Source organism: Phacochoerus africanus, chromosome X (genome assembly GCF_016906955.1).
Source record: "Phacochoerus africanus isolate WHEZ1 chromosome X, ROS_Pafr_v1, whole genome shotgun sequence".
Taxonomy (NCBI): domain Eukaryota; kingdom Metazoa; phylum Chordata; class Mammalia; order Artiodactyla; family Suidae; genus Phacochoerus; species Phacochoerus africanus.
The window spans coordinates 92,727,707-92,741,737 of NC_062560.1; the positions used below are offsets into that span (position 1 = coordinate 92,727,707).

Here is a 14,031-nt window from a genome sequence, read left to right on the forward strand (position 1 = left end):
TTTAAAATCAAAGGGTATTTACTGTTTGGCTGGTTCGCAATCTTTGTATCTCCTGCCCTCATCCTTCACTTCTAACATGTGCCAAATATGTGAAGATGTTGATAAACACTTATTGAAAGAATGAAGGGCCATCATAGGGAATAGTTTAAAGAGCCCTGAATGGAGCGGCAGGAAACATGATGTTCTCCTATCTGCAAAACAAAGGGATTAGAGAGATGGAAGCTCAGAGCCTCTTGTTAAGCATAAGGAAGATTTTTCTTCACAAGCAAACAAATAATTAGCACTAAAGTCCCTGGTTGAATCTGAAACCCAGTTAATAATGAGCTGAGATGTAATGGAGAATTATTTTCTAGAGGCAATACTTGCATTTCAGAATGCAGCAAAACTATATTTATGTCACATTTAAAGTTAGAATGAAAATTCTCTGATAAGACTATGCCATTTAGGAGTCCCCTTCATGGCTCAGTGGTTAACAAACCCGACTAGTATCCATGAGGATTCAGGTTCGATCCCTGGCCTCGCTCAGTGGGTTAAGGATCTGGCCTTGCTGTGAGCTGTGATGTGGGCTGCAGACGTGGCTCGGATCCCAGGTGGCTGTGGCTGTGGCTGTGGCTGGCAGCTACAGCTGTGATTTGACTCCTAGCCTGGGAACCTCCATACGCCACGGATGCAGCCCTTAAAAAGACCAAAAAAATAAAAAAATAAAAAATAAATAAAAAGGCTGTGCCATTTAAATTAGGACGTATACCATAAGTCTTGGAATAAAACTGAAATCATGCCAATACAAACCAGTATTCATTGGGGGCAGATTTAATCTGATTAACCAACATTTCTTGGGCAGCAACACTTCAGAAGCATGTCACTCCTAAACTGAGTTGGTCCTCTGCACCTGACAGGTGACCCGAAGCCCATGATGGAGCAGGGCTTTCCACCAGATACCCCCTCCAGTGTCTTTCCTTCCTGGACAACAGCACATAGAGTTGAAAAGGGCTGGGTCTTCAGATGGGCCAAGTATAGAGTATGAGTCTTTGTGCTAGGCCTCTGCTTTCACCTTTCAACAACCAGGCCACTCTCTCAGGGTTCAGAGTGCCTTGGGGTTTGCCAGTTGGACAGAAATGTAGTGACTTTGCAGTGTTGCTAACAGTTTCTGTGTCTCCTCAGGAAATTCTAAAGGAAAATTTAAGGATGTTTGAATTAGTTCAGAAACATCCACCGCACTGGCCTCCCTTTGTTCCTCCAGCCAAGCCAGAAGTGACAACCACTGGGGCAGGTAAGCTGTTGTTCAGGAACATTCTGGCCGGTAAACCCATGGATAACAGTTGATTAATGAGATGGATGCGATTGTGGATCATGCTTTCTGTGGAATGAAAAATTTCTCCTCAGCTGGACTAATCAAGGAATGGTGCTTCTGATTATTTTAATCTTCCGATGAGCTGGTATTTGCCAATTTCAAAGAAGGATAATAGAAGAAAATGAGCTCCATGCGAAAATGCCATGCAATATCATCAAAATGATTATAGCTTTTTCATGGTCTGGTTCAGAAAACAAATCAGAAGCCAGGGGTAATTCAAAAGGTACCTCAGAGGTCTTACAGAGCCTCATCTTCATCACTGTGAATAGGACTACGTAACAGGTCTAGTGAGTCTGATTCCTTTTCTTTATTGAAATATACTTGATTTACGATGTTATGTTAGTTTCAGGTATATGGCAAAGTGATTCAGTTATACATGCACATATATCCTTTCTTTTTCAGATTCCTTTCCCATATAGGCTATTATACAATATTGAATAGATTTCCTCATGCTATATACAGTAGGTCCTTGTTGGTTATCTGTTTTACATGAAGGAGTGTGTATATGTTAATCCCAAATTCCTAATTTATCCTCCCCTCACCTTTTCCCTTTGGTCACCAGAAGTTTGATTTCTGACTGTTTTCTGATTCGTAAATAAGTTCATTTGTATCATTTATTTCTAGATTGCAATATAGGAGACATCATATGATATTTGTCTTTCTTTGTCTGACTGACTTCACTTAGTATGATAATCTTTTTAGGTCCATCCATGTTACTGCAAATGGAATTATTTATTCTTTTTTTTTTTTTTTTTTTTTTGCCTTTTAGGGCTGTACCTGTGGCATATGGAAGTTCCCAGGCTAGGGGTCGAATTGGAGCTACAGGTGACGGCCTACACCACAGCCACAGCAATGTGGGCTCCAAGCCACATCTGTGACCTACACCACAGCTTGCAGTAATGCCGGATCCCGGACCCACTGAGCAAGGCCAGGGATCGAACCCACACCCTCATGGATGCTGGTTGGATTCATTTTCTGCTGGGCCTCAACAGGAATTCCCAAATAGAATTCTTCCACTCATTATTATGGCTGAATAATATTCCATTTTATACATGTACCAATCTTTATCCATTCCTCCGTCAGTGCACATTTAGGTTATAACCATGTCTTGGCTATTGTAAACAGTGCTGCAGTGAACATTGAGGTGCATGGATCTTTTTGAATTATGGTTTTCTCCAGATATAGCCTGGGAGTAGGATTGCAGAATCATATGGTAACTCAGTTTTTAGTTTTTTAAGGAACCTCCATGCTGTTCTCCATGGCAGTTGTACCAATTTACATTCCTACAAACAGTGTAAGAGGGTTCCCTTTTCTTTGCACCCTCTCCAGCATTTATTGTTTGTAGACTTTTTGATACTAGCCATTCTAACTGGTGTGAGGTGATACCTCGTTGTAGTTTCGATTTGCACCTCTCTAATAATTAGCGATGAGCATCTTTTCATGTGCCTATCGGCCATGTGAATGGCTTCTTTGGAGAAATGTCTGTTTAGATCTTCTGCCCATTTTTTGATTGGATTGTTTTTTTTTTATATTGCGCGTATGAGATGTTTGTATATTTTGGAAGTTAATCCCTTGTTGGTCACATATTTTGCAAATATTTTCTCCCATTCTGTGGGTCGTCTTTTCATTTTGTTTATGGTTTCCTTTGCTGTACAAAAGCTTTTAAATTTAATTAGGTCCCATTTGTTGACTTTTACTTTGGTTTTCACCACTCTTAAGGAGCCAAAAAATGTTGCTGCAATTTATGTTAGAGTGTTCTGCCTGTGTTTTCCTCTAGAAATTTTATAGCATCCAGTCATATATTTATGTCTTTAATCCATTTTGTGTTTATTTTTGTATATGGTGTTAGAGTATCTCCTAATTTCATTCTTTTACAGTTTCCCCAGCACCACGTCTTAAAGGGATCGTCTTTTCTCCACTGTATATTTTTACTTTCTTTGTCATAGATTAATTGACTATAAATGCATGGGTGTATTTCTGGGCTTTCTATCCTGTTCCATTGATCTATGCATCTATTTTTCTGTCAGTACCATACTATTTTTTTTTCATTTTTAGAAGTTTTATTGAAGTATAGTTGATTTACAATGTTGGTGAGTACCATGCTGTTTTGATGACTGTAGCTTTGGAGTATAGTCTGAAGCCAGGGAGTGTGATTCCTCTAGCCCTGTTCTTTTTCTCGATTTTTTGACCATTTGGTGTCTTTTGTGTTTTCATACCAATTAAAATTTTTTTCTTCAGTTCTGTGAAAAAATGTCATTGGTAATTTGATAGGGATTGCATTGAATCTATGGATTACCTTGGGTAGTATGGGTCATTTTAACAATACTGATACTTCCAATCTAGGAACACAGTATATCTTTCCATCTGTGAAATCTTCAGTGTCTTTCATCAGCATTTTAGTTTTTGAAGTCCAGGTCTTTTGTTTCCTTAAGTAGTTTATTCCTAGGTATTTTATTCTTTTTGGTGCATTAGTAAATGGAATTGTTTCCTTGTTTTCTCTTTCTGATAGTTTGTTGTTAGTGTCTATAACTGCAATAGATTTCTGTATGTTAATTTTTTTTTGTCTTTTTGTCTTTTTAGGGCCATACCCAAGGCATATGGAGCTTCCCAGGCTAGGGGTCTAATCGGAGCTGTAGCTGCTGGCCTTTGCCACAGCCACAGCAATGCCAGATCCAAGCCGCATCTGCAACCTACACCACAGCTCATGGCAACGCCGGATCCTTGACCTGCTGAGTGAGGCCAGGGGTCGAACCTGCAACCTCATGGTTCCTAGTCAGATTCGTTTGTGCTGTGCCACAACAGGAACTCCTGTATGTTAATTTTGTATCCTGCAGCTTTACTGAATTCATTGATGAGCTCTAGTAGTTTTCTCATAGTGTCTTTGTGATTTTCTGTGTATAGTGTCATGTCATCTGCAAACAGTGACAGTTTTACTACTACTTTTCTTTTTTTATTTTATTTTTATTTATTTATTTATTTTTATTATTTTTTTCCCCACTGTACAGCAAGGGGGTCAGGTTATCCTTACATGTATACATTACAATTACATTTTTCCCCCAGCCTTTCTTCTGTTGCAACATGAGTATCTAGACAAAGTTCTCAATGCTATTCAGCAGGATCTCCTTGTAAATATATTCTAAGTTGTGTCTGATAAGCCCAAGCTCCCGATCCCTCCCACTCCCTCCCCCTCCCATCAGGCAGCCACAAGTCTCTTCTCCAAGTTACTACTACTTTTCTAATTTGGATTCCTTTTATTTCTTTTTTTCTCTGATTGCAGTGGCTAGGACTTCCAAGACTATGCTAAATAAAAGTGGTGCGAGTGGCTATCTTTGTCTTGTTTCTAATCTCGGAGGGAATGCTTTCAGCTTTTCACCATTGAGTATGATGTTAGCTGTGGGTTTGTCATATATAGCCTTTATTACATTGAGGTAGGTTCCCTCTATGGCCACTTTCTGGAGAGTTTTTTTTTTTTTTTGTCTTTTTTGCTATTTCTTGGGCCACTCCCGTGGCATATGGAGGTTCCCAGGCTAGGGGTCAAATCGGAGCTGTAGCCACCGGCCTACGCCAGAGCCACAGCAACGCGGTATCCGAACGGCGTCTGCAACCTACACCACAGCTCACGGCAACGCTGGATCCTTAACCCACTGAGCAAGGCCAGGGATCGAACCCGCAACCTCATGGTTCCTAGTCGGATTCGTTAACCACTGTGCCACGACGGGAACTCCTGGAGAGTTTTTTCTAATCATAAGTGAGTGTTGAGGAGTTCCCACTATGGCACAGTGGGTTAAGAATCTGACTGCAGCAGCTCAGGTCACTGTGGAGGTGTGGGTTCAATCCATGGCCTGGTGCAGTGGGTTGAAGGATCCAGCATTGTCACAGCTGTGGTTCAGATTCAATCCCTGGCCTGGGAACTTCCATATTCCATGGATGCAGCTGTGTGTTTTTTTTTTTTAAAGGTGTTGAATTTAATCAAAAGCTTTTTTTTTTATCTACTGAGATGATCATGTGGTTTTTTATTTTTCAGTTTTTTAATGTGGTGTACCACACTTACTGTGCATATTGAAAAATCCTTGCATCACTAGCATAAAGATCCTTTTCATGTATTGGAGGTTTTTTTTTTTTGTCTTCTTTTTTAATATTTTTTTTCCATTATAGCTGGTTTACAGTGTTTTGTCAGTTTTCTATTGCACAGCATGGTGACCCAATTACACATACATGTATACATTCTTTTTCCTCACATTATCATTCTCCATCATAAATGACTAGACATAGTTCCCAGTGAATTTTAAGATTTTTGCATCTATGTTCATCCGTGACATTGACCTGTAATTTTCTTTCTTGTGTGTGATATCTTTGTCTAGTTTGATATCAGGGTAATGGTGGCCTCATAGAAAGAGTTTGGAAAAGTTTCTTCCTCTGCAATTTTTAAAATAGTTTCAGAAGGATAGGTGTTAACTCTTTGTGTTCGGTAGAATTCACCTGTAAAGCTATCTGATCCAGGTCTTTTCTTTGGTGAGAGTTTTTAGATTACTGATCCAATTTCAGTACTGGTCATTGGTCTGTTCCCATTTTCTATTTCTTCCTGCTTCAGACTTGGAGGATTGTACCTTTCTAAGAATTTGTCCATTTCTTCCGGTTTGTCTATTTTATTGCCACATAGTTTCTCATAGTAGTCTCTTATGATCCTTTGTATTTCTGTGGTGTTGGTGGTAATTTCTCTTTTTTCACTTCTCATTTTGCTGATTTGGGCCCTCTCCCTTTTTTCCTTGATAAGTCTGGCTAAGGGTGTATCACTTTTGTTGATCTTTTCAAAGAACCAGCTTTTAGTTTCATTGATCTTTTCCGTGGTTTTCTTTGTTTCTATTTCATTGATTTCTGCTCTGATCTTTATGATTTCTTCCCTTCTAACTTTGTGTCTTATTTATCCTTTTTTTTCTCTAGTTGCTTTAGGTGTGAGCTTAGGTTGTTTATTTGAAATTTTTCTTGTTTCCTGAGGTACACTGCTCTTGCTATAAACTCCCTTCCTGGAACTGCTTTTGCTGCATCCCATAGGTCTTGGATCATTGTGTTTTCATTTTTATTTGTCTCTAGGTATTTTTTTAAATTTCCTCTCTGGTTTCTTCAGTAATCCATTGGGGTCATTTTTAGTAGTATTATTTAGTTTCACGTGTTTGTGTTTTTTTTTTTTTTCTTGTAGTTCATTTCTAGTCTCATAGTGTTGGGTCAGAAAAGATGCTTAATATGATTTCAGTTTTCTTAACTTTACAAAGCTTGTTTTGTGGCCTAGCATGTGACCTGTCCTGGAGAAATATTCCATGTGCACTTGAAAAGAATGTGTATTTTGCTGCTTTTGAATGGGATGTTCTGTAGATATCAGCTAAGTCCATCTGGTCTCATGTATCATTTAAGGGCCTGTGTATCCTTACTGATTTTCTGTCCGGGTGATCTGTCCATTGATATAAGTGGGGTGTTAAAGTCCCCCACTATTGCTGTGTCACTGTCAATTTTATATATATATATATATTTTTTTTGAAGTGCTTCTATGTTGAGTTCATATGTATTTACAATTGGTATATCTTTTTCTTGGATTGATCTCTTAATCATTATGTGGTGTCCTTTTTTGTCTCTTGTAACAGTCTTTATTTTAAAGTCTATTCTGCCTGATGTATTGCCATTCTGGCTTTCTTTTGATTTCTATTTGCACAGACTACCCATTGGTTCCTTCTAGAGTATTTTTGATTTGTTACTGTATTCCTCATCACCGTTTTGTTGTTTTTTAGTATTTTCTAGCCCTTTGTTAAAACCTTCTAACTTCTTGCTCTTTGCATCTATTGTCCTCCCAAATTCTTTATCTTTACAACCATTACAAACTCTTTCTTGGGTAGATTACCACTTCATAGTTCTTCTGGGATTTTATCTTGTTCCTTTATCTGCAGCATATTACTCTGTTGCCTCATTTTGTCTAAGTCGGCTATTTGTATTTTTATGTATGTGATAAGTTAGTTAATGTTTCTTGACTTTGGAGAAGTGGCTCTCTGTAGGAAATGCCCTATATGTCCCAGCAATGCACTTCCCTCTTGTTACTCAAGCTATATCCTCTAGGGCTTCCCCCTAAGAAGGCTGCATGGGTCCTTCTGTTGTGGTAGACTAGCTATGTGGTTGGTCTGGTAGGCTTGGTTGGCCCTTAGTCTGGTTGGTTGCCAGGCCCCACCCTGCATGGATGCTGCTGTTTAGTGGGGCCTGGTCACGAGATGGCTGGTTGGGGAATCCTATGGGCTAGTGCTGGCTCACTGTTGGCTGGAGTTATGGTCCTAAAGGCTCTGGGCTCTTGCCTATGCACTGGCATTTGAAGCCAGATCCTGAGGTTAGTTCCAGACTACTAGCAGGTGGACCTGGAGTCTGGCTGCAGGGCCAGAGATCCCAGAGGTCATTTCAGATTATGGCTGATTCCTGACAGTTGGGTACAGGATCTGAGGCATCTCAAGAGTCATGTTGGCTTGCTAGTGGGCATGGCCAAGGCCCAGCTGGTCCCAAGCTAGGGTCTGGCCTGCCTTGTAGGATTGTAGTTTTCTTGCCCCTGTTGGATGAGGCTGGACTAGAGTCTTACACAGGCTTCCTAGCAGGAGAAGCCAGTGCCTGCCCCACTGGTGGGTAGAGCTGGGTCTTGTCCCTCAGGTGGGGAGAGCTGTGTCTAGGGGCATGTCTAGAGACAGCTGTGGGTTCAGGAAGCCCTGTGTCAGCCTGTCTGCTAATGGGTGGGGCTCTGTCTGCACCCAGTTATTTTGGCCTTTAGTGTCCCAGCACTGGAGCCTATACGTTGCTGGGAGGGGCCAGATCTTGGCACTAGTGATCCAGTATATCAGCTGCCAGGATGTTCCAAATATGACTTCCAGGAGTATCTATGTCCCCCAGGTGAGCCGCAGCCATCCTCACCTCTCCAGGAGAGTTTGCAAGACCAGCAGGTAGGTCAGGCCCAGGCTCCTATCAAATTACTGCTTTTGCCCTGGGTCTCAGTGCATGCGAGACTTTCGTGTGTACCCTTAAAGAGTGAAGCCTCCATTTGTTCCAATTCTGTTGGGCTCCTGCAATAAAGCCCTGCTGCCTTCAAAGCCAGTGCTATGAGGACTTGGTGCCAGACCCCCAGGCTGGGAAGCCTGACGTGGCACTCAGAACTCTCACTCCTGTAGGAGAACCTCTGTAATATAAGTATTCTCCACATTGTGAGTTGTCCATCCAGGGGGTATAGGATTTGATTATATTGTAAATCCACCCCTCCTGTCTCATTTTTTATGTTCCTTTTTTATGTCTTTAGTTGTAGAAGGTCTTTTCTGGTAGGTTCCAGTCATTTTCACTGATGGTTGTTCTATAGGTAGTGTGATTTTGGTAGGCTTGTGAGAAAAGGTGAGCTCAGGGTCTTTCTACTCCACTGTCTTGGCCCCAAAACTTACTATTTTGATTCTTTATAGAGAATTCCTTTTTGAAAAAATTTGTTTATTTATTTAGCTTTTTAGGGCTGCACCCGTTACACATGGAAGTTCCCAGGCTAGGGGTCAAATCGAAGCTATAGCTGCCGGCCTACACCACAGCTACAGCCACAGCAATGCAGGATCCGAGCTGTGTCTGTGACCTAAACCACAGCTCACGGCAATGCCAGATCCTTAACCCACTGAGCGAGGCCAGGGATTGAACCCACAACCTCATGGTTCCTAGTTGGATTCGTTTCCACTCTACCACGATGGGAACTCCAAGAGTTCCTAATACTTGGCAGTAGTCCCACCTCTAAGTCTCCTACAAAAGCTTTTCTGTAGCAAAGCAATTGAAAAATACATGGTTTTGGCATTTCTGTTGTGGTGCAGCAGAGACAAATTCCACTAGTAACCATGAGGCTGCGGGTTCGATCCCTGGCCTCACTCAGTGGGTTAAGGATCCTGCATTGCTGTGGCTGTAGCGTAGCCTGGCAGCTGTAGCTCCAATTCCACCCCCTAGCCTGGGAACCTCCATATGCCCCAGGTGCAGCCCTTTAAAAAAAAAACCAAAAAAAGGTCTTAACTACTGAGTAACATAATGACCACCTGAACCAAAGCATCAAGCTTTTCTTTCTCATTTCTGTATTCTGATAGAATTCATTGACTCTACTGAACACCTAGAGGAGTTTGACCTGGAGGAAGATTTCGAGATTCTGAGCATATAGAATAGTGGGAACTCAACTGGGAGATCTGTCTTCCGTCTGGCAACAGAAGAACATGAGCTCATCACATAAAACTCTTCTAGTCAGCAAGTGCCTGATATGCCAACAGCATACGAACTTGATAGCAATCATGACTGAGCCAATCACCGTTTCTCAGAAAAAAACAAACAAATGAACAATAACACCCTTCCCCCCCCCCCCCCCCGAAAGAACTAAAACAATCATGGAATCCAGGAGCAGAAAGATTAGAAGTTGTCTCTTGCTTCCCAGCTCCTTACATGGCCACAGCACATCTTCAGCTACTGAAATGAGGAGGTGGATGTCTGGAAGACAGATAGCAACTCCCACCTTGCTTCCAGCACCAGCAGATAAGAGATGGTTACCCTGTGCTTCTTCACCCTTCCAGGTTTGACCTCTTTGGGCTAAACACTAAGAAGCAGTCTGTTCTTTTGCTCTAATAATAAAGTGATAATCATTGCATCAGGGAGAAAAAGTTCCTGTTACATTATTTGAATATGTATTGAAAGAATTGATATCCAGACGCTTGTCAAAGAAATGACATCAAATGTACACTTACTGATCGCCTTCCTCTTTGAGGAAACTTTACTATTTGTTGGGTCACTGTCCCCATGCTTACTGATACTTTGGTCAGGTGTCAGCCTGCCTTTAAATCATTATCACTTCAATCAAGGGTCTGCAAACTTTTTCTGTCAGGGTCCAGAGAAGAAATGTTTGAGACTCTGCAGGCCGTGTAGCTACTCACCTCTGCTGGTGAAGCCCCCAAATGGCCATAGACAAAGTGCATCCACATGAGCCTGGACGTCAGCCAATCAACTTTATTTACGAACCCAGGAGGTGGGCTGGATTTGGCCCACAGGCTGTAGTTGGCCAGTCACTGACTTAAACTGTTGATTTTTGCTTGAGAAATTACAAATGGTGTTTGAATTTAACTCCATTTTGGTTGACAGTCATAACTGGAAAGACCTAGTCCTGTGGTGACAATCTGTGCACCAGATACAATTCCAAAACATTCCAGGACTAGCAACGTACTAAATATTAAAGCACATATTCATCAAATTGGCTTTGCTGACCACTCCTCCCGTGTGGCTGCACTTCATGTCCCAGCCGTATCTTCCCACTTGGTTCTTCTGGCTGCCTTAGCCTGGATACCTTTTGCCTCCATGCTCAACCAAGTCCCTAGGAAGGCCAGCAACTACAGTTTGAAAGCTAGCAGCACCAAGCCAAGGTGGGTTTTTTTTTTTTGTTTTTTTTTGTATATTTAGGAATATTTGAACACTTATTTCCTTAGATTCCTTTTTTTTCAGTAGATAATATATTCCCACAGTTCAAAATTCTAAAGTTTTGCTGCAAAATGGTATTCAGTGAAATGTCTCCCTTCCACAGGTCAGTTTTCTTCCCTGAATGCTCCCAGTGTTATTAATTTCTTGTTTATACTTCAGAGGATATGTTTTATGCATATACAAATGCATGCACATAGATCGTAGATCTGATTTTAATGACTTTAAAATTTCTCTACTTTCCATTTATCTGTACATGATCCTGAGCCCCCAGAGAAATGGGAAGTCCTTTTGAAAACTCTAGCATGTGATGAGGCTAGAAACAGTGGTAGGCTTTTTTTTTTTTTTTTTTTTTTTAAATGGCCATACCTGTGGCATCAGGAAGTTCCTGGGCTAGGGGTCGAAGTGGAGCTAGAGCTGCAGGCCTGCACCACAGGCACAGCAATACTGGATCCGAGCTGCATCTGTGACCTATGCTGTAGCTTGCGGCAATGCTGGATCCTTAACCCACTGAGCAAGGGCAGGGATTGAACCTGCATCCTCACAGAGACTACGTCGGATTCTTAACCAACTGAGCCACAACAGGAACTCCAGTTGTAGGCTTATCTTGAAAGAGGTTGTGGATTTGTTGCCCGTTGAAAGACATTTTGAGCCCTCGACTTCAGTTGTATTTTTCCAGGCCTCACTGTTTTGTTATAAAGCTTGACTTGCAGTACAGGAACCCCCATGGCTGTGAGGGGGCCTTGGGAATTTTAGTGAGATGGACTTTAGAAAAGTTTTCATCAAAGGATGTCAAGAGTCACATGTTCATGTTGAATTTCTTTTATTTGCAGTGTACAAAGCTGACACCATGTTTAATACGCAGAAGGTGAAAGTAACAATAGTTGAGATTATACTGATTATGCCTTGTTTGTGTTGGCACAGTTTACATAATATTTAAGAAAAGAGAATCACCTGGAAGGATGCCTCATGTCAACATAGCTAAGTGTTCTGGTAAAACTGATAATTAAAGGAAATGGTAAAAACAAATCCCCCTAAACAGAATACAATATCCTTTATAGTCAACTCAGGCTCGCTTTGGGTCTGCCAACTGCTAAAGTGAGGAGTGTGCTAGAGTTTTATGAGGGTTTAAAAATGTATTAAAATGGTTTAACAGACTACCCGTGAAAGAGCCATTGGAGGCATTTTAGTGGAAAGGCTCTCACAGCATCACCAAGCACAGGAACCAACACTGCAGCTTCGATTTGCCACCTTGCAGACAGCGGGATGGCATTTGGCAGAAACGGGGGCTTCTGAGAGAGTGGGACAAGGGGTTTACCTTTTTGTTCCTGGAGTCGAAAGCAACATTCATGCCTCCTTACCCATCCCCCTCTCCATGCCCCCACCCCAACCCCCCGCCACAGCCCAGGAGAAAGGGCTGCGCTTCTCATTGCCCTTCATGGGTCAGGCCACATTTGGTGCTTCCTTTCGTCTCCCCTGAGCCAGGGGAGCCCCTGGCTGAGGAGGGAGCAGGCAAGGAGGAAGTGATTTGTCCATGATCCTGGGAAGTTCATGAGCCCCTATTGGCAGCTGGCCTTCCAGCCTCTCCCCTACAGAATACGAGTCAAAGCTCACCTCGGGCTACTGCTTGACACCTCATTCCAGCTCTGCTGCCTGCCTAGACACAGTGGGTGTCCATGAAGTGTAAGAGCTTGCCCTGGGCAGGCTTGAACCATCCATGAATGCTGAGCCAGAGAAATTTTTTTCATGCACAAACACGGGGTTCTAGTTTAAGCCACATAATGTGCGGTGACCTCTGGCCATAAAGAAGTGACTTATCAGCTATCATGAAGAGCTTTCTGATTAAGAAGGTAAGGAAGGCTAGCTAGCATCCTACGAAAGTGGTGGTCCAGCAGGTCTTTCTGAGGTAGCCATGAATAGTCATGCAAACATCCCAACCAAACAGTAGCACCAAGTAGACTGAAAGGGGACAGCACATTTCAGCAGGATGGGCGGCTCGTCCACGGGGCCTGAGGGTTGGAGTGACCAGTGGCCCAAACGAGACTCCAATGTACAACTTGACAGATGGGCGAAAAGGGCTTAGTTAGGCCTTCCTTCTTCAGACCGATCAGGTTTGTGAGGTGACCGTTGTGTGGAGGAGGGAAGGGCCAGGGGCAGAGTGGCAGGAGCCGCCCTACACGCTTTTCATACACACCTGGCAGCGGCTGACCCGGGTGTGGAGCTGCCCGGCTTTCAGCGTCTCAGAGACCGGCTCCTCCCCAAACTGCTGCCGCTCCTCCACTGTCGTCAGCCAGAAACTGTACTTGTTGGCAAAGTAGTGGCAGGTGCCTCGGGCACCACTGCACTCGATGAAGGGTGTGGCCCGAAAGTCCTCGAGGCAGGAGCCAGGGGACACTAGGGACTGGCCCCCACCCTCAGCACCAGCGGCTGTGTGCTGCAACAGACAGGGGGCACCTGTGAGCTGGGCACCCCAGAGGTGGCAGCGCCCTGCTGCTCCAGGCTCCAGCCCTCGACTTGAGTGGGCCAAAGGCTGTGTTTTAGGGCCGGGGGTGCACTTCCTCCTTAGTGTAGCCTCAGGGCCAGGAGCGCCCCCTCCAAGCTCCCTAGTACCCACCTACCCCCCCCCCCCCCATGGAACTGCATCTCAGCTAGCCTTTCCCAAACTGCTGCTGTCTCAGCAAGTCTCATGTGTGTTAGGTGCGCCCCCCAGCCCACATTTCCACTAACAAATCAATCAAAGGCTAAGTGACGGAATATTCAACAGGTTTCAGAATGCAGTTCTTCTCAGAGTCCTTTGCACAGAGCGCTGGGCGGGGTGCTCCGGGGAAAGGAGAGCGCTCAGGACACTCCACAAGCGGGTCACACACTCCCCCCAGCAGATCTAGGAATAGCTCTTATCCTGAAGTCACCTTCCTTGGGACTTTTACATTCAATCTGTACCACACTCTTTAGGGTGACAGTTGGTCACCTACTGAGTGCAAGTGGACCTCTTTTTTTTGTTGTTGTTGTTGTTGTTGTTGTTGTTGCTATTTCTTGGGCCGCTCCCGCGGCATATGGAGGTTCCCAGGCTAGGGGTCGAATCGGAGCTGTAGCCACTGGCCTACGCCAGAGCCACAGCAACGCGGGATCCGAGCCGCGTCTGCAACCTACACCACAGCTCACGGCAACGCCGGATCCTTAACCCACTGAGCAAG

At 43.4% G+C, this 14,031-nt stretch overlaps 2 protein-coding genes across 5 annotated transcripts in view; one reads left to right on the forward strand and one right to left on the reverse strand.

Moving 5' to 3' along the window:
- The window catches only part of ATG4A (autophagy related 4A cysteine peptidase), an 83,187-nt gene extending 73,163 nt beyond the window's left edge, over positions 1-10,024 (forward strand). For both annotated transcript variants that reach the window (XM_047764579.1, XM_047764581.1), the window contains 2 exons: positions 1,162-1,270; positions 9,472-10,024. In XM_047764579.1, coding sequence (XP_047620535.1) covers positions 1,162-1,270; positions 9,472-9,542 — 180 coding nt within the window. In that variant the 3' untranslated portion in view covers positions 9,543-10,024. The remainder of the gene's footprint in view (positions 1-1,161; positions 1,271-9,471) is intronic.
- A 1,619-nt stretch (positions 10,025-11,643) lies between these two features.
- Positions 11,644-14,031, reverse strand: part of COL4A6 (collagen type IV alpha 6 chain) — a 319,377-nt gene continuing 316,989 nt past the window's right edge. For all 3 annotated transcript variants that reach the window (XM_047764999.1, XM_047765001.1, XM_047764998.1), the window contains one exon: positions 11,644-13,271. In XM_047764999.1, coding sequence (XP_047620955.1) covers positions 13,011-13,271 — 261 coding nt within the window. In that variant the 3' untranslated portion in view covers positions 11,644-13,010. The remainder of the gene's footprint in view (positions 13,272-14,031) is intronic.